We start from the raw sequence: 20,278 nt of genomic DNA on the forward strand, positions 1-20,278 counted from the left end.
AGTACCTTCGTCACAGAAAGCAGCCGCCTGTACTTTCCGCCAGTTCCCTACGCTTTTCTGCCCTTCGTTGTTTGTGTCAGAATGTTGTCTTCGTAGCCAGCGTTTCATGTGGACAGAGATGAACAGCGGAGAGAACAAATTGAGGGCTATATTTTGAGTGATCAGACGCTTCCCATCGAAGACGCTGCAGGATCGTCTTCATTGAAAGAAACGCATAACATTTATGTTATGTGGGCTGCATAGCTTCAGGCGAAATCTCTCACCATATTCACATACTTGGTGGCAGACTTGTTGTTTTAGGCATTTCTACGTGATCACTTTGCTCTCTGAACTGAAAAGAGCGACGTGAACCGATGTACAGGCACAGCAAAGACAGTGCCCAACACGTCTCTGTCAAGTTCCATCGGATTTTCACAATGGTTTCCATTTCGTGTCTAATCGGACGTTATTTTCCAAATACGCCTCGTACTTATAGTGTCCTTAACACTACTGCCTTGCCCTGGTCAGAGGTAGGGAGTCACGTGACGCTTGGTACCAGTCCTACACCACCTGCACACTACAACGCGACCAGTGTGTTTTTAAGCGGTTGACTAACAATTTGTTCTGCGAGCGTACGTAACGGAAGCCGTTACGGAGAGAACCGAGAACGATGAAAGACGTGTTGAGATATAAACACAAAATAGAAGGTGGAGCTGAAAGTACGAATACTCACCTAGCATCGCCGGGGGAGCCGAGACTGGAAGCGCGGCTGTGCTGTTGGTCCACTTCCTCGTCTTCCCCGGAGGCGGAGGCGTCGTGGTGGCCGGCGGCGGGGGGGCGGTCGTCCTCCGCCTCCTCGTCCTCCTCCTCGTCCTCCTCCTCCTCTTCTTCCTCCTCCTCTTCGTCACCCCCAGCCACCGCTCGTGCCTCCACCTCCTCGTGGTCGTCGCCGGCGTGGTTGGAATGGTTGGAGTGGTTGCTACTGTTGTGGTTCTGAACGGGCGACAGTGGGTGCTGGTCCAGCATCTTGTCCAGATCGTCACGGCTGCCCTCTACGCTGTAGCTGGCCGAACACAACAGACGCGGCATGAAACAACTTGGGCGGTACAAATTATGACGATCGTATTTTCTATGGAAATACAGATCTGCAGCAAGTGCTCAGAATATTTACTGACTGCCATTAAAATTACAACACCAGGAAGATGGCATGCAACAAATGTCAGATAGGAATGAATGTACCACATGCTTGGATAACACCCCTTCAGCGAAACCGCACGAGGTAGGGAGGTGTTATATCTCTACATTCTGTCTGTAAGGAGAGATTATAGAGCGGATTTCTCATTCATAAATCTTACTGGAATATTGTTTGCTTGTGAGAAGGTCATGTTATGTCCTACACAAGAAATAGAGACGTATACCATCATGCTTCCGATTTCCACAGCGGCAACAAGGTGACCATTCGAGATTGAGATTTACTGTTGCGTAAAATTCCTCCTCGTGCTGATAGGGACCCAGTGAATGTCATGCGAATATGGACTGCACGGATTTAGGAGGACCATGCTCTGCCACGTAAAATCTTGGCGTCCCCGCGAGACTAGTGTCAGAGGGGGCACACATGTTGCCCGTTAGGCCGAGCTGTACCGTGGAGCAGGGCCGGCCATGCCACGTCAAACAGCACGTGAGCCAAATGTGTGTGCTACGTGAAGGTCGCGGCTCGGCCAGTCTCGGCTTTGCTCAGTCCTTCTCAGAAGTACCCGGAAAGGGCGATATTACACTTAGTATTGCGGTGTGACATTTTTCGGTCGGCGCACCTCCTTTCAGTTTGGCAGATCGTGGTTCAGCAATGTTTACTCTTAGTTATTTGTTCGTGGTATGAAGTACGTTCATACGTGCAGCAGCTGTCTGCACAAAGAGAAGATGTCTAGCGCTATATCGTCACAAGCCTTCCAAACTGAATGGAAATGACAGAAATGATGGATGAGACTTCTAAGTAACTATTATGCAGTCGCATAATCGATGAGTGCTGCAAATTTTCTATGAAATGATATTTCAGTACTATGAGGAAGTAATTTAAAGATTTAGCTGACAAGGAAACAGCAAAAAATTAGAAGGATTGACAGACAGGACTCGTTGTGCACTTTGTATTAAATTTGCAGAAGCACTTGAAGAAATAGGTGGTATGAACAGTAAAATTCCTGAGTTGCATTATTTCACTGTCAGTTGCAACTGTTTCCAACGGAACTGAACAAAGAGCATGGAGACTTCATATATTACTAAAGAATACATTGGTTAAGTCAAGAGGCTTGCCTGGAACGACTTTCCGATTTAAAACTCGCTATTGCTGAATTATAATTCTGTCAGAGACAGCAAAGGACCTGGAAGAGCAGTTGAACGGAATGGACAGTGCCTTGAAAGGAGGATATAAGATGAACATCAACAAAAAGCAAAACGAGGATAATGGAATGTAGCGGAATTAAATCCGGTGATGCTGAGGGAATTAGATTAGGAAGTGAGACACTTAAAGTAGTAGATGAGTTTTGCTCTTTGAGGAGCAAAATAACTGACGATGGTCGAAGTCGAGGGTATATAAAATGTAGTCTGGCAATGGCAAGGAAAGCGATTCTGAAGAAGAGAAATTTGTTAACATCGAGTATAGATTTAAGTGTTAGGAAGTCGTATCTGAAAGTATTTGTATGGAGTGAAGCCATGTATGGAAGTAAAACATGCACGATAAATAGTTTCGACAAAAAGACAATAGCGGCTTTCGAAATGTGTTGCTACAGAAGAATGCTGAAGATTAGATGGATAGATCACGGAACTAATGAGGAGGTATTGAACAGAATTGGGGAAAAAAGGAATTTGTGGCAAAACTTGACTAGAAGATGGTATCGGTTGGTAGGACATAGTCTGATGCATCAAGGGATCACCAATTTAGTATTGGAGGACAGCATGGAGGGTAAAAATCGTAGAGGGAGACCAAGAGATGAATACACTAAGCAGATTCAGAAGGATGCAGGTTGCAGCAGGTACTGGGAGATGAAGAAGCTTGCACAGGATAGGGTAGCATGGAGAGCTGCATCAAACCAGTCTCTGGACTGAGGACCACAACAACATTGCTGAATTTATGAAGGAAAAAGGAGCGCAGACTGCACACTGCTCGCAGAACGATAGTGTAAGGTGAGAAACAAGTCTGATTTGATGGCGCTGAATTAAAAAAAAAAATCGCATTATAGAAGGGAAAATTCTGACAAAAAAACATAGCTAACCTCACTGGCATTAAAGAAAAACGTAAGGTCTGATGAGTTCATTGTGGTCTTGAAAGAATTACAAGGAGAATTTTCTAAGGGTTTTGAGGACACTGCCAATCTTACATTTATTTTCAAGGTGTTTTCAAGACCATTTGACGTTTCAGTTCAAGGCACCGATGTGCATGTGCAGATATAAGTGATCGATCTGCAGTTTAATTCCTGTTTTAAATACAAATCCTTTTACATTAAAATAGTCGAGAAGGTCTAGATCGTTTCATCTACATCTACATTTATACTCCGCAAGCCACCCAACGGTGTGTGGCGGAGGGTACTTTACGTGCCACTGTCATTACCTCCTTTTTCTGTTCCAGTCGCGTATGGTTCGTGGGAAGAACGACTGCCGGAAAGCCTCCGTGCGCGCTCGAATCTCTCTAATTTTACATTCGTGATCTCGGGAGGTATAAGTAGGGGGAAGGCAGAGTTTCCATGTGTCCAAAATGAGCTTGCATATGTGCTAGAACATTTGGATCAACATATGTGTGTGAAAACCATTTTTCGATTACGAAAAAATTTGTAAGGTGGCAAGCAGAAAGCGAAAATTGCGCCAGATAAATTAAATACTGATAATTAGGTTTTTATGTATTTGTTGAGAAATGGGAAATATAAAATGGTTTCCTCCTCCTTATGCTCATACAGCATGCCGTAGCAGTTGGGGAAATGTGCAGCCAGGCTGCTATGGCACTCGCGAGCCGAATTCTCAGCCACGCCAGTTGTAAACCCACTTCTTGTATCGTGTTCGGGAAATGGGATTGTTTACAGCAAGACAGGAATCCAAGGGAGGGCCACGGACCGTCAGCATGCTGGCCATAATTGCGGCCTGTCTTGATGTGGCAGCAGAGGGAAGCACATCGACACTGGTGCACCCTAGAACACTGGACACGACGTCTTTCCAGATGAGTCCTGGTTCTGGGTACAGCATCAAGGCGAACTCATCCACGTGAGAAGGTTTCGAGAAGAACTAACGTTGCCAGGTTTCATTCGTAATTGTCAAACGGCCAGAGGACTGTTCATGATGGTGAGGAGTGCCATTGGGTGCCCAACAAGATCGTCTCAGAGTCATGTAGCTCCTAATCTGGATAGATTGTGTTACATTTTCGACATGTTAATGTCGTGGTTCGAGGTCTTCGTGGTGTTTTCAACACAGAGTGCATTCGACTGTTGCTCTAGCCAGAAGGTTTACCAGACCTCTCACCAACAGAAAACACCTGGTCGTGAGTTATCGACAAATTGGCACACAGTCACTCGCCAACCAACACCTTTGGTGAACTTTTGCACAGCGATGAAGCAGCGTGGAATGAATAAAAACTGTGTAAAATTTATGGTAAATCCTCTTTCAACTCTTTTTAAAATCTCTGTGACGAACTGGTACCTTCATCCTTATTTGCAAGGATTCTATGAGTGTAGCTGTTTATCTAGATTTCTTGAACTATCTCCACCACGACCACCTCCCATCACCTCGCCCTCAGTACTACGCAGTTCAAAACCGTCCGTCTCCCGTGTCACACCCTGTACATTTTGAACATTATTTTCAGTATCCTTAAATTTATATTCCTTTAGGTAATCTGAAAATGGATGCATGTTATCTGAAATCGAACTTTAATAAATTATTATGTGTAAATGAGTCCGTATAATATAAGCGGCAATCAAAATGTTTCCATTTGAGTGAGTTGCTACAGCGTGTATGCAACGAGCGCGACTCTGGCGTGGGTATATAACACCCATATGTAGGCAACAGATTACTAAGGCACTAGAGTCTTTCTGACGTGAGTGCTATAAATGTGGAAACGTGAACTTTGGCAACATTATTACCAAATGCGTCCATACAGGACCAACGTGCTGTTATTATTTTCTTGACTGCCGAAGGACAAACACCGGTAGACATCCACTGGTGAAATAAGATTGTGGTATGGCACAGCATGTCTCTCGACTACCACCTTTATGGAATGGTGCTCCAAATACTATGCTGGTCGCGATTCGACCCAAGAAGCCAGTCCCTCTGGGAGGCCAGCCTCATCCATTACGCACCAACTCAAGTGGGATTCATTCGAGCACCCACCCAACAGTCCTGTTCTCTCCCCATGCGATTATAACGCTATCGATCCTTAGAAATGGGATAACGATTTCCTTCGTACGAGGATATCCAGCAGGCAGTTACGGACTTCTTCATGCAACAGGACAGGTTGTTTTACCAAATGTTGATCTAAATCCAATAGTAACACACTTCGTTGTTAGTATCATCACATTATCAGTCAAGTCAAGATTATGGGTTAACGATAAAATATCACTAAAATGAAATGCAGACAAGGTAAGTTTACTGTTCTATGACACACGTATATGGAAACAGTAAGGGATAAATACACTGTAGACTTCACTGCTTAAGATTTTATAAAAAATAAATGTTTTGGAGTATGTTGATTACTTCCTTTTGTATAATAACATTTATAATCCAATGTTTATATGAGGCCGAATATACTGTAGATTAGTCTTAGGTATTATTCGACACACTTTCATTTACTGACCATGGAACAAAAAGCTATTTTTCATAACAAGAAAAACTTATCAGCTAGAAGTTATGCAAAATAATATATAATGTACTGGTGTTTGAGGAATATTTTATATACAATTTGCGTAGTACTATAGAACTCCATATGAAAGAAAATGGAATGTAATATTGTTGTAACACAGTCTTTTACTTCAGAAAGGAACATGTTTATACTATTGGAAAGCTGTTTTGGTGCTTCATGTTCCCTGGTACAAGTACTCGATATGTCAATCAAACTCTTATGTACAATATATACAATACAACTTTACAACTTGTAAAAGTCAAAATTGGGTATCACTTACTGAGAGTCTTTTGTACAATATCTACCTAAGCAATAAATAACCAGAATTAAGAGACTGGATGAGACTATCCCGTTAAGGTTGAAGTTTGAGCAAACTAGCACAGAGGAATCGATTTCAAAGAGATGATTATGAACAGAAATTGTTCTCAACTGTAAGTAGGTGTTGTATGTAAGATAAAGCCATCGTGATGTCATAAAATTCGTACTGTATATGTAACTACAGGACGCGAAAAAATGGATATGTGTGCACTGTTTTTAGAAGAGAGAATTAATTTCCTGAACTAATTTTGCAAATCTAAATACTAGCTAGCTTCAGAATTTTCTTAACACTTATGAGAATCTTTGGAAGAAAAATTATCTTACTCCATTCGGTCATGATCCAGAAACGTATAACTATTGTCTTTTTGTATTGTAAAAATGAAAGTCTTTCTGCGTGTGTTTTGAATACATTGTCATTTTAGTTCATTCTCCTGCAAGTGCCATAAAAATGACAACTTGAAGAACGTCTTAGGATAATCAAAACATTTGGTATCGAAGTTTGAGTCTCTTTGAAGGAAGAGATGGAAATCTCATTTCAATATACTCGCATTCAGTTTCTTGTGTATTTGACTACTTTGATTTTCATTTTTCTGTACGACAGATGGCTTCAGATATGAAATGCTACCATTTTCCCCAAATTCTCTTGAAAATATTTATGGAGATATAGTATTTGGTAGAGTTATATTATGTTTTACCTCGAATCTTTCATGCCATACATTTTGCAGAAATTATGGGTGCTTAGGCAGTAGTTCTCGAAGCAATAAGTTCATGAAAAAAAGTTGTAATTTCAGCAAGCATCTTTTGTTCAGGTTGAAAACGAATTGAAGAAAACATTATCTGTTATTGTAAATGGCACGATACTGTAAACGAAACATAAGCGGTTGTATATCCTACGACATGATATGTACTGAACACGGAACAAACTTACTAAATGTTTAAAATAGGTCACAGTTCTGTACGTATGCATTCTGTAACGAATACTCACTTCAGTCACTAACGGCCTGTTGCACGTATTCGTTCGCACATCGAAGATACGATCCGCTGATGATATATTTCGCAGTCGAGGACGAAACATTGCGAATTTACAAACAATCCATGACATAATTGCGTGGATAATTTCAATAAGCCAATAGTTTTGGCAGAAAAGTATTACATTTACAAGTAGACACGCAACACAGAGTAAACATCAGAACATGATGATTTAGGGAATGTGTATTATATGAATCTTGATGAGTTATGGGTGAAACTAGCGATTCGGCAATAGGATTGTCGATTCAGTTTTTTGTTTTTTCACATAATGTAAAAACCAGTTCTGCTTTTCGCTTGCTAGAAAATGCTATAAATGACAGCTTATTCATGCACTAAGTGATGAGCGAGGAGATGTGGCGGAGAACCGCTCGCTTTGGGGTTTTTTACCGCAGGCACCTCAGCGCGACATTTCTCGGTCGCCGTATTGACAGTGGTGGCCTCGTTTCGCGGATTGTCGCGTTTCTCCATGTGAATACGTATTTGAGTAGACAGCCTGTCTCAGCTTCACAGCCATCATCAGATCTTAGAAAAGCAACGACACAGAGATCGTCTAGCCGCAAACGACTATGTATCCTCAATGCCGCTGATTTTTCAGTATTAAAAGATGGCTGTTCATTAATATATTAGTGTTACTGGTGTCTTACAAAGAGTAGAGCAATTTCATTTAAAGGTCATTCTATTCCTTCCTTTGATGATGTTTAAAATCCTTCGTTTATGAAAGACTGAAGGATAGTGTAATCGGATTAATTCTCATGTTTGAAGCCGCCTGTATAGTCGTTCAAAGAAAGCGACATAATTGCATCATTGTTAGACATGTATAAAGTAGGTGGCTGTTATTTAGGGGATCTGTTGTGCTGTACGAAACAGTAAGTTTTTACCCCAGTGTTATGTACGATGTCACCATATTCTTCGCTTGTAATTAAAATGTATTGTTATGTAATGTAATTATACGGTTATGGAATGGTATATGTATAATACGGCCTCATCAAAGTAAGTTACAAGTGAATGAAATAATGTGATACTGCTAACTACTCACAACTTCGCTGACATGTTTATAATCCCTCTCTCTATAAATGGGTTTGCCGAAAGCATGTTCCCTATTTAAAAAAAAAACTAATCATTTTTGTTAGTATTTTTCGCGCTTTTATACAAAAACCTCTTGTATTTATAAGCTTGTGTGTGCAGTTATAGCTACAAACCGTAAATTCTATCTCTCATCTATTGTCCAACAGAATAATACATGTATTAGAATTCTGTTAAATACACTTTTGTTTCTAGTTCCAAGTATCAGACTTAATGAACTGAAAATAATGTGGTAAGGCTCGTGATTGGTTAACTTTAATGCTACCGAAAAACTAAAGTTTGTTCTATGACAGGTATTGGTTATAAGTTTTTTCTGCACTTTATTCTGAATTCTTGCTAATGCGTTTGATATTCACATGAGTTCGGACTAGGTTAGGTGAGCGTATACAAACAAGAGCAGTCATAATGGTCACATTTCTGAGTCTTTTAAAGCTCTTTGTAGTATTATGAAAATCTGAACAGGATGATGCTCGAACAAAAAAGAAAAAAAATAATAATCGGTTTTCAGTAAGGAACTAGATATATACAACAGCGTATGTAATGCTCCAGTAGAGCCGCATAATAAAATGAACCCACATTATTAAATGACTTATACTCGTAAGATTTTCGTAATTTAAAACTATTTTGGTTAAAAAAAGACATAAAAATAGTATTTACGTAATAAACTTCACCAAACGAAAAATTCTAATCACGGAACTTTCCGTACATATCGAATAACATGTGTGACTAAATGTGCACCTGATATGATCGTTTCCAGAAAGTTGGGTGGCACTGAACTGGATATCTACTATATAAATAAGATCAGAATTAACTAATAGTCGGAAGATAAAATTTATTACAGTCTTATGCCATATGATAAGGTATGAATATTACAAAAGGAGATAAAGTTAAGAACACCACAACTATTCACAAGAATCGTGTAAGACTGAAGGAAACATAAAATATTTGAACGAGAAATAACATTATTCTAGCATCTTCTTAGCGTACAAATTACGACTCTGCGACTAAATAAAAGGCTGTCTGGTTTCCACAGGCGTTTGTTTACTTTTTCGAATTATCCTGAATGACGATTTAGTACGTTCCTTATCATATTTTTACTTCTATGGTACTGTTTGATTCTTCCATATAGGCCAGGATGTCCCGTTCATGGCAATTACATGTACATTTCGCACATGCACTTCGCATTTTCGCTAGCGTGTTTTAGAACGAGTATTTACTCTTTTAAATCCACAGTGCCGAAACTGTAAAGTGTAACTCTGAAATGTGGATGCAAATGTGAAGAGTAGCACATCTGTGCTGTACAGAATAATCAAACATATATCTATCACAGTGCATGTAAGAAAAGGAGCATATGAAATCACCACTAAAGCTACTTCGGAAGTAAAAGATGCGAAGCTCATCTGGAAACCAAATAAGCAGCCTTTTATTTAGCTATAGAAAGGGACTTTGTGAACTAAGAAGATACTAATAATCCATCTCGCAACTAAAATATAACAGAAGATGCATAAAACGATTTTTCTAAAGATACGTAGGAACCATTATCCTACAGGGGCAGAAGTTATGCAGTAACACAAAGAAAGAGACTGCGTGGAATCAAAATTTGTAGTTAAAGTACCAAAATCACACATAACAGTAGGGTTTATGGGAAATAATATAGTGCAATGAAATAAAAAGGGGCTTCTGTATAGTATCAAAAACCTGTCGCTGATCCTTGGGCTACTGGCGTAAGACCACGAGAGGTGACTTCCAAAATCGAAAGCCAGGGTGTTCTCGTCGCCTTGGCTTACGTTGTCCACAGCCAAGCTACGGGAAAAAAGAACAGAGAGACCATGCCAATGGTGCAATAATGTATCAACGTACTGCATCGCAGATCCATCACCAACACGTTCTCAATATTGCGGAAGAGCTGAGAAACAGAAAGTGCTACTAAAGTCTCATCAATCCCCAAAATCGATATCTAGCAAAGAATGTACAGTAGTAGTTGAGACTAGTTTCTTTCGCTGTTCATTACTTTCTGAACTGTAGCCTCGTTTATTTTATTCATTCAATAACCTGTAACCATTACGTATAAGATTATATGATGTACATTTATAGTATTAAGAACTTGAGTGCCTGAGTGAAATATGCTGCAATAGATAACATGCAACGTCTAGTTATTGAAGCGGCAGGGTCTTACTTTTTACTGAGATGACCGAAGTGCAATACAAATAAACACTGTACAAATTAGTGCCAGTTCCACGCCAGCTTGTATACGTTTCGCTAGTAACCTCATATTAAAGGCGGATTTACAAGACCGTTGAAACAAACATACCAGTTTGTACGTCACCGAAGTCGGTAGGGGACAGTTCAGTTTCATGGCAACAGAGCATTGGTGAGAGAGCGTCGACGTATGGAACCAAAGAAAGTGTGGATGGACAAAGTGGTGGTGGCCTTAGGCTAGAAGGGCGAAGAGGTTTCTTGGAATAGCAGAGATTGCTCACTTGTGTGATTCTAACGTCTTGAACTTCAGTAATTTTCGTTCAGTGACGCACTGGTAGCGAAAGCATATTTATGCTTAAACTGCTTCCGTACGATGGTGAGATGTTAAAACATATTAATTAGTAATGATCTCGATGTTGAAGTCACTCACACACCAGATCGTTTCTCCTCTGTAAAAATACTAGCCTTTTAGTGTTGCGTAGCTTTGCCGCCACCGGCATTTCCGCAGGAGTAACACCAGTTCCTGTCAATCACCGAAGGAACGCGCTGTCAGGCTGGGCTAGCACTTGGATGGGTGACCTTCCGGTCTGCCGAGCGCTGTTGGCAAGAGGGGTGCACTCAGCCCTTGTGAGGCAAACTGAGGAGCTATTTGATTGAGAAGTAGCCGCTCCGGTCTCGGAAACTGACATACGGCCGGGAGAGCGGTGTGCTGACCACATACCCCTCCATATCCGCATCCAGTGACGCCTATGGGCAGAGGATGACATGGCGACCTGTCGGTAGCGTTGGGCCTTCATGGCCTGTTCGGGAGGAGTAGCTCAGTCGGTAAAAATGGAAGCCTTTTAGGATCACTTTGTTGTATGTCTGTCTGTCTAACTGTTAAGAACCCTTCTCTCAGGGACGGGTAGATGTGCCACGTTGAAATTTACGTCACATACTAAGGTCTATGGTCCCTGGGCCGTATAAAAATTTAGACTTTTATGTCAGTGCAGACGAAAGATACGGTCATTTATGTCACATATTTTGATACTCGCGATTCACTCATCGAAACCCATAGGTTATTTCCCGTTGACCTACAATCATGAAATTTGGCAGGAAGCAAGAGTACAAATACAAGTAAAGGAAAAAATTCGAAAATCGTTAATTCGTAATAATATCACACAAAAATATTTTCTTATCATTTATTATCTGATCGCCTGTTAGTGAGTGTTACGACCCCTTTTTCTCAGGAACCCCTCGACGTATCAAGTTGAAATTTATGTCACATACTGAGGTCTAAGATCCCTTGGCCGTATAAAACTTTAAGCTTCAAAGTCAATGGAATCAAATGTTACGGCCATTTATGTCTTATATTTTGATATTTTGCCAATATCTATTTAGGTAACAAGCAAAATCAGTCGAAATTCTCAATTTCCGGCATGGACTTATCTGGATTTTTGTTTATAATTCCTCACAACATTAGCTTGCAGATCGGTACTAGTGAACTCTCCTTCAACTTATTTGAACGTTTTCTGTCGCCATTTTTAGAGATATGAACTCGCTACAGCAAGCGGTGTTACTGCTGCTGAGTAAATGTTTAACGCTTAGTAATGCTTGAAGAGAATTTATTGATATCGCCCTTAAAAGTTTCTGTTGGCAGTGAAGGGGCTCCATCGGTCATCGGTACCACGAATTTCTTCGATTTTCGTTTCGGTGGAGGCTACACAACGCAGGATGGAACAGGTCCTAATTGACAGAAGTCACTCTTTTACCGCCACTAGAGCGACAGGTCTTAGCAACGGTTCCAGGAACAGAGGGTGCGTCTGATCCCCGACAGCGTGGGACTGCCCGGAGGGCGCCTAATTAAGATCACGTCGCCTAAAATCCGGCACGAAACACACACTCTCGCGAGGCTTGCGAAGTTGGAAGGAAGCAGGCTAAAACGATGACGCGCTTACATGCGATGACCATTCTGCTTTTCTATAACAACGTTAGAGTTTTTCCAGTGGAGCTATGGAATCTTTTCCAGCAACATTTCCAGTAGGCATCGCCTCTTAAAGGGAGGTTCTGGTCGAGAGGCAAGAAACAAGGGTGAAGTTCTGAATTTTTTTCACATAAGGATAGTTTTTATTACGATCGTGGTTTTACCACCCTGTTATACATACATCCGTGTACGGAAAACTGTTTTTTATCTCATAGCAATTTGGCGGCTGCAGCCCTCGACAAAGTATGCGCCTCGTGGCGCGTCGTGATTTGCACGAAATGTTGTACAGACTCATGGCGATTTCCGATATCCATAAAAATAGAAAATTCTTAAATCAGAATTAAACTTGGGGGCCATCAAGATGAGGTTTTGAAAAATACCTCGGTAAAAAGCAGCTATTTTAAAAACATGTCAATGGTTTGGCATGTTATTATGTGTTCAAAAGTTTTTAAAACAGTGAAACTTTCTGGCAGATTAAAACTATGTGCCGGACCGAGACTCTGGACCTTTGCCTTTCGCGGGCAAGTGCTCCACCGACTGAGCTACCCAAGCACGAGTCACGACCCGTCCTCACAGCTTCTACACTCCTGGAAATTGAAATAAGAACACCGTGGATTCATTGTCCCAGGAAGGGGAAACTTTATTGACACATTCCTGGGGTCAGATACATCACATGATCACACTGACAGAACCACAGGCACATAGACACAGGCAACAGAGCATGCACAATGTCGGCACTAGTACAGTGTATATCCACCTTTCGCAGCAATGCAGGCTGCTATTCTCCCATGGAGACGATCGTAGAGATGCTGGATGTAGTCCTGTGGAACGGCTTGCCATGCCATTTCCACCTGGCGCCTCAGTTGGACCAGCGTTCGTGCTGGACGTGCAGACCGCGTGAGACGACGCTTCATCCAGTCCCAAACATGCTCAATGGGGGACAGATCCGGAGATCTTGCTGGCCAGGGTAGTTGACTTACACCTTCTAGAGCACGTTGGGTGGCACGGGATACATGCGGACGTGCATTGTCCTGTTGGAACAGCACGTTCCCTTGCCGGTCTAGGAATGGTAGAACGATGGGTTCGATGACGGTTTGGATGTACCGTGCACTATTCAGTGTCCCCTCGACGATCACCAGTGGTGTACGGCCAGTGTAGGAGATCGCTCCCCACACCATGATGCCGGGTGTTGGCCCTGTGTGCCTCGGTCGTATGCAGTCCTGATTGTGGCGCTCACCTGCACGGCGGGTCTGACACACCGGTGTCAATGTGTTCTTTTTTCCATTTCCAGGAGTGTATGTTGCCATTACCTCGTCTCCTGTGAGGACAGGTCGTGACTCGTGCTTGGGTAGCTCAGTCGGTGGAGCACTTGCCCGCGAAAGGCAAACGTCCCGAGTCTCGGTCCGGCACACAGTTTTAATCTGCCAGGAAGTTTCATATCAGCGCACACTCCGCTGGAGAGTGCAAATCTCATTGTTTTTAAGAGAGTATTTAAAATTCTAATTAAAAGAAACTCTCCCTAATGCCCCTTAAATTTAACTATCTTTCAATTTTAAAAAATAAAACGAATCGGTTAATCTGTCGGCTGAAAAATATTGTTTCGAGAAAAACGCCCATGCTGTGGTTCTAAATTTGGCGCTGTATTTTTTCAATCCGGACTCTTTTAACAAAGTGAAACATTCCTTGCTCCGCGGCTGCCACGCGTTTCCTGCCAGATAACTCTGTCAGGTTTCTGCTGTTCGTCCCTGTGACGATTTCTAACACGTTTGTGGTATTCATAATATATGAATAACGTTCGCTAGATATAGCTGCAGCTATGTATTCTGCTATTTCAACAGTTTTTGCCCCACATTAAAGATCTTTCGGTACTAGTTTCCAAATGCATACCTTGGTACTGGTTGTCACCTTGCATATTAGCACAGTTGTGTCATTCAAGCAAATCTTCATTGGACAGGAATTTCTATACTGGTCGAATCTTTTCTTCAACTAATTCATCTGATATCTTGAACTAATTCATGTAATTCATCTGATTATATTTCGGCTGGCGCACGGTTACAGTCAACACGCTGTAACATCTGAACTACTTTCACAATTAAAAAGTCCGTTTGTAGGCATAATCTATATAAACAGGGATGAAAATTATGCAAAAAAATCCATTTTTCCATCGGTCTCGGCCAGAAACTACCGTTAATGGACGTCGGTGCCTATTTCGACCGAGGCTGTTTGCACAGCTCTCGCTGTTCATGTGGAATGTTATGGTCACCATCTGACAACAGAAAGAAAATATCACATTATCAGGTAGTCTACAACAGTTTACGGAGCAAGACATCAAGCGTTTAGTACAATTTGAGACGAGGTTGCAGCTCGGGAAACATTGCGTTGCACTTGTCTTCTCACATTCATACGATACGAAACGACGGCGTAAACGTCACCCACAATGTCTGATTAAAATCCTTCTGGCTATACTGCCACCCCATTTTATAAAACAAAATACTGGAATACTTAAATAACCGATGTTTCCGCCGCGTCTAAGTGTCTTTCCTCGGAGCAGATACTACTTTATCCTAGTAAACTTTCCAAAATTTTATTGGCCATAAAACACGACTTGCCGTTATAAGACAAGAGAGGAGCGTATGCGTGGCTTACTGTTAGCAGGCTATGCCACTTTCTGGTAATTAGTAGTGCACTGAGAACCGGAGACGAGCTTATGGCTGGTCATGTGATTCTGCTGCTAATCACGGAAATACAACCCTTTTCTTGCCCGCTGTCAAAACATCCAAACGACGCCACCAGTACTGCATCCGCTGTTTTTCTTATCCGTTAATGGCGCTGTCCGGTGAGTTTCGCTGCTCGGCGATCACAGTCGGCCCGTCGAACCGGGATTACGTCGGGAACCTGTGTCCTTACTCTCCGACGGTGTTCCTAGGCTGCTAAAAGATTTCCGTTGCTAAAAACTGCAATATATTTCTGTCTGAAGTCAGTATGTTTCTCCCTTTGTATGATTTCTGTAATTCCATGAGTACGGTACACTGGACTGAATCTAGTACTAGTTTTGCGGTTACTAAGGACACCTTTGACTTTGAGCGCTCAGACCGTACTAAACCATGCTTAGACGAAAACAACAGTGGTCTGTGTCTTTTCCATCAGACAGTGCATGATAGTCGTATGGTTGTGTTGTTGAAAGTGAGAGAGAAACCGGAGAGATAAACCTTGCTACCACACTGCTAGCGCCATCAGACGGTGTAGCGGCACTAACAAGTAGTCAAGTTGTGTGAATAGTATAGTTGCAGTACTAATGAGTCTCTCGGTGTGTTATAATGCGGGTTACTGTGTGAACTGTTTACAGTGATATCATGAAGTGAATTAATGCTACGAATGTGGTCCAAATATTAGGGACGAAGTGGTGACCTGATAAATACAGGGTTATTACAAATGATTGAAGCGATTTCACAGCTCTACAATAACTTTATTATTTGAGATATTTTCACAATGCTTTGCACACACATACAAAAACTCAAAAAGTTTTTTTAGGCATTCACAAATGTTCGATATGTGCCCCTTTAGTGATTCGGCAGACATCAAGCAGATAATCAAGTTCCTCCCACACTCGGCGCAGCATGTCCCCATCAATGAGTTCGAAAGCATCGTTGATTCGAGCTCGCAGTTCTGGCACGTTTCTTGGTAGAGGAGGTTTAAACACTGAATCTTTCACATAACCCCACAGAAAGAAATCGCATGGGGTTAAGTCGGGAGAGCGTGGAGGCCATGACATGAATTGCTGATCATGATCTCCACCACGACCGATCCATCGGTTTTCCAATCTCCTGTTTAAGAAATGCCGAACATCATGATGGAAGAGCGGTGGAGCACCATCCTGTTGAAAGATGAAGTCGGCGCTGTCGGTCTCCAGTTGTGGCATGAGCCAATTTTCCAGCATGTCCAGATACACATGTCCTGTAACGTTTTTTTTCGCAGATGAAAAAGGGGCCGTAAACTTTAAACCGTGAGTTTGCACAAAACACGTTATTTTTTGGTGAATTGCGAATGCGTGAGGATTCTCTACCGCCCAGATTCGCACATTGTGTCTGTTCACTTCACCAGTAAGAAAAAATGTTGCTTCATCACTGAAAACAAGTTTCGCACTGAACGCATCCTCTTCCATGAGCTGTTGCAACCGCTCCGAAAATTCAAAGCGTTTGACCTTGTCATCGGGTGTCAGGGCTTGTAGCAATTGTAAACGGTAAGGCTTCTGCTTTAGCCTTTTCCGTAAGATTTTCCAAACCGTCGGCTGTGGTACGTTTAGCTCCCTGCTTGCTTTATTCGTCGACTTCCGCGGGCTACGCGTGAAACTTTCCCGCACGCGTTCAACCGTTTCTTCGCTCACTGCAGGCCGACCCGTTGATTTCCCCTTACAGAGGCATCCAGAAGCTTTAAACTGCGCATACCATCGCCGAATGGAGTTATCAGTTGGTGGATCTTTGTTGAACTTCGTCCTGAAGTGTCGTTGCACTGTTATGACTGACTGATGTGAGTGCATTTCCAGCACGACATACGCTTTCTCGGCTCCTGTCGCCATTTTGTCTCACTGCGCTCTCGAGCGCTCTGGCGGCAGAAACCTGAAGTGCGGCTTCAGCCGAACAAAACTTTATGAGTTTTTCTACGTATTTGTAATGTGTCGTGACCATATGTCAATGAATGGAGCTACAGTGAATTTATGAAATCGCTTCAATCATTTGTAATAGCCCTGTATGTAAATGAAATCGGTGCCGAGGAAAGAGAGTTCATTGACATAATGTAATAATTCAGAAATATAATGGGGATGACATAGAAAGACGCTGGATAGACATAGTGATTTTGTAGAACAGGAAGACCTGAATCTGTAGATGGCTGTTCCAACATTATACGACTTTCGTCTCCAGAGCAACAGGAAAAGTCCAGTCAAAGTGAGTACGAAATATCTCCACCCAAACAGTCAAAAACCAATGTGTCAGAAGATATTGATGACAGCATATGAGAAAACATTTATGAAGACTGTTACATTTGTGTCTTCAATTCATGTAGCAAACTAATGGGACGCTGTAAGTGCAGTAAAAGTAAATCAGACTACAGATTAATTCTAAATTGTGTGTGTAGCAAATGGTGAGCAGGATCTCGTTTCAAAGGAAACAGATTTTTGCAATTAAAAACTATAAAACAGCATGTAATATCTCAATTTGATAGAGCGAGGTGGTATGGATCTACAGTTCACCATGGATATATGCAAATGTCAGCACCAGAAGCGTCTAAAATGTTTGGCTTGGACGATTTCAAAGCTTCTTTTAACCACACTCTAAAGGCTGAATTTGGCATTTCATCCAGGCATATTGTTACATTTGTCACACGTAAGGACACAGAAAACGATACTAGAGTACGTCACAAGGCACAACAGGGGGTGTGAAGAAATAAAATATTTGGAACAGTGACAAGAATAAATTCAGGTATGAAATGTGTTCATCATCAACACTGTCTCATAGAAGACAAAAAACTACAGCTTGTGTGTTGCAGTCTGTCATAGCTCTAGCCATAGCTACACAATTTATGTGGTTTTTTCAGTGATAGGAAGACTAGCAGACTAGTTGCACATCTGTTTTCAAGAGGCACAAGACACTTTCGACCCAAATATTTCAAAGAAACCTGGAAGAACCTACGCACGAAACATTCATGTCGAGGCAAGCAGAAGTGGAAAAACTACCAAAGAACATACAAAATATTTTGTAACTTCAGTCTTTGCGAACATGTGACAATTGAAAAGATCCTATTGCTATGTGATTGCTGGTCAGGTCATACAGATCGTATTCTTTTCTTGTTTCCCAAACAAAGATGTTATGCTGAAGATACTGTCACCGAAAACAATAAAATGTTGGCAACCCCTTATTGTTTGAATATTTTTACCATGGTGCAGCAGAGTGACGTAGTCTTATGACTGTGTACTGTCGTACTAACATTTTATGTTGGACAAGGCCAATATCTGGCATGTTTTAATTTAATTTTATGTTGTGACATTGCTGAAGAAGGCTACATTATTATAGCCGAAACCTAGGTAAAGTTTCTTTTCTTATGCAACTGGAGGCTGAAATTTAATATAATCCCTTGACGTTTACTTCTTTTGGCAATATAAGATCTATATCACAACGAGTGCTGATTTTGGAAGACTGAAATCTGCCAAACCACAATCGAAGATACAAGTATATGATCGCTATTTCATGATCAAATTTCACTCTGTGATTTACAATCGGTTTTCTACACAAAAGTATAAGCTTATGTTGTAATATGCTTGGAGAATGTCGGGTTATCACAATGAATAGCCATATCATCACCTGATAATGAAATTAGTTTGGTTTTAGATATTGGACTGCTTGAATGCGCAAGTGATTCTGAATGCAAAAATGTGGCGTTAGTGAGGTATGAAAATTGTTCTCTACAACTTAGTTTTAACGACTTCATAGAAATCCCGCATCTGCAATGTGACGATTAATAAAGGCACTACCAGGTGTGTAGGATATGTGTATTTTGCCATATTATAATTACTTTAAGCAGAGTGTTTTTGTCACTGTTGATTGAAAATGTAATGATACATTGACGCCATTGAATTACGTATAATTTCCCTCCTATGATATTGTTATCTTGTTACTTTGTTTCTCTCTATTAAAATGTCACTTGAGGTAGAACACGAAGTTTTACATGAAAATGACACTTTTGTTTTTGTGTATGACCGAGTGTTAGTCTAAGCGCGATTTCGTGCGGTTCCGAGCATTCGATGTCAAAGGCGTGCAAATGGAGCAACATCTTGTGATAATGTTTAGTATGCGGAGCGTGAAAAGTGTGTTCAACACGTTTCATTCGCAGAAGAAAAGTTAGTAATGAATAATGTCACATACGATTAAAAGTTTTATGTTTGGCACAAACCATTCCAAGACGCCTAGTACTCATTAGAGAAAGACGAGACTGTTACCAACTTTGGCCACCACGAAAGGAGACTCTCCTCAATTAAGTCACGTTCCTCTCCGCAATGTCTAGATGAGGGAGGGCATATCGCACAACTAATGGCGATCCGTCGGATGAATGAGAGAGCTGAACGCGTCCAAGCCCTTGGTGTTTGAAAGAGGTAGGCTACGTTAGGGTAGCAAGGTTTATCTCTCCGGTTTCTCTCTCAGTTTCAACAACAAAATCATACTGTGGGGCGGCGGAGTATTGAAAATTATGTATGCTGTATAAATGTTTGAATGTAAAATCTGTTCCTATTATTTAGAATGTTATTTATGCTGTCTTTCGCCGTTCTCAACACTGGCTCTCTAATTACACTTTAGCAACCAGAAAGTGATTTAACAAAACGTGAAGCCTGTAATTAGAATTCCTAGTGCCCACTTCATCTGAGAATACAATTATAGCTGCAGCTTATAGCTCTGAGGAAATAGGAGATTGTCCGGGATTTATAATCAAAAACGATTTTCCAAAATAGTTGAGTATATTCTGAAAGTCACTGATGAAAAACACAAGTATTCATACAACCTAACTAACAGAGCAGTTCAGAGTCTAATGCGCTGATGCAACTATAAATGTCCGAATTAAATGTTGAAATGAATGCTCGCCATAATTTGATGATAATATTTCATCAAACGCCACGCTAAATAATTGGTAGAATGTCTGTCCCGCGACGGCACGTGAAAATACGACGATACGCAAACTGAAGCTAAATAATGAAAGTCAACCCAGAATTAACACTTCACTTGAAAATGAGTTCCTGGTTACGCGCATCTCGAGTAACTTAATACTGCATCCGAGGCTGTTTGTAGCAG

At 41.4% G+C, this 20,278-nt stretch overlaps 1 protein-coding gene across 1 annotated transcript in view; it reads right to left on the bottom strand.

Moving 5' to 3' along the window:
- The window catches only part of LOC126235011 (uncharacterized), a 473,551-nt gene that overhangs the window by 286,797 nt on the left and 166,476 nt on the right, over window positions 1–20,278 (bottom strand). The window contains exon 15 of the mRNA XM_049943746.1: window positions 888–1,042. Coding sequence (XP_049799703.1) covers window positions 888–1,042 — 155 coding nt within the window. The remainder of the gene's footprint in view (window positions 1–887; window positions 1,043–20,278) is intronic.

This window comes from Schistocerca nitens, chromosome 2, assembly GCF_023898315.1.
Source record: "Schistocerca nitens isolate TAMUIC-IGC-003100 chromosome 2, iqSchNite1.1, whole genome shotgun sequence".
Classification (NCBI taxonomy): domain Eukaryota; kingdom Metazoa; phylum Arthropoda; class Insecta; order Orthoptera; family Acrididae; genus Schistocerca; species Schistocerca nitens.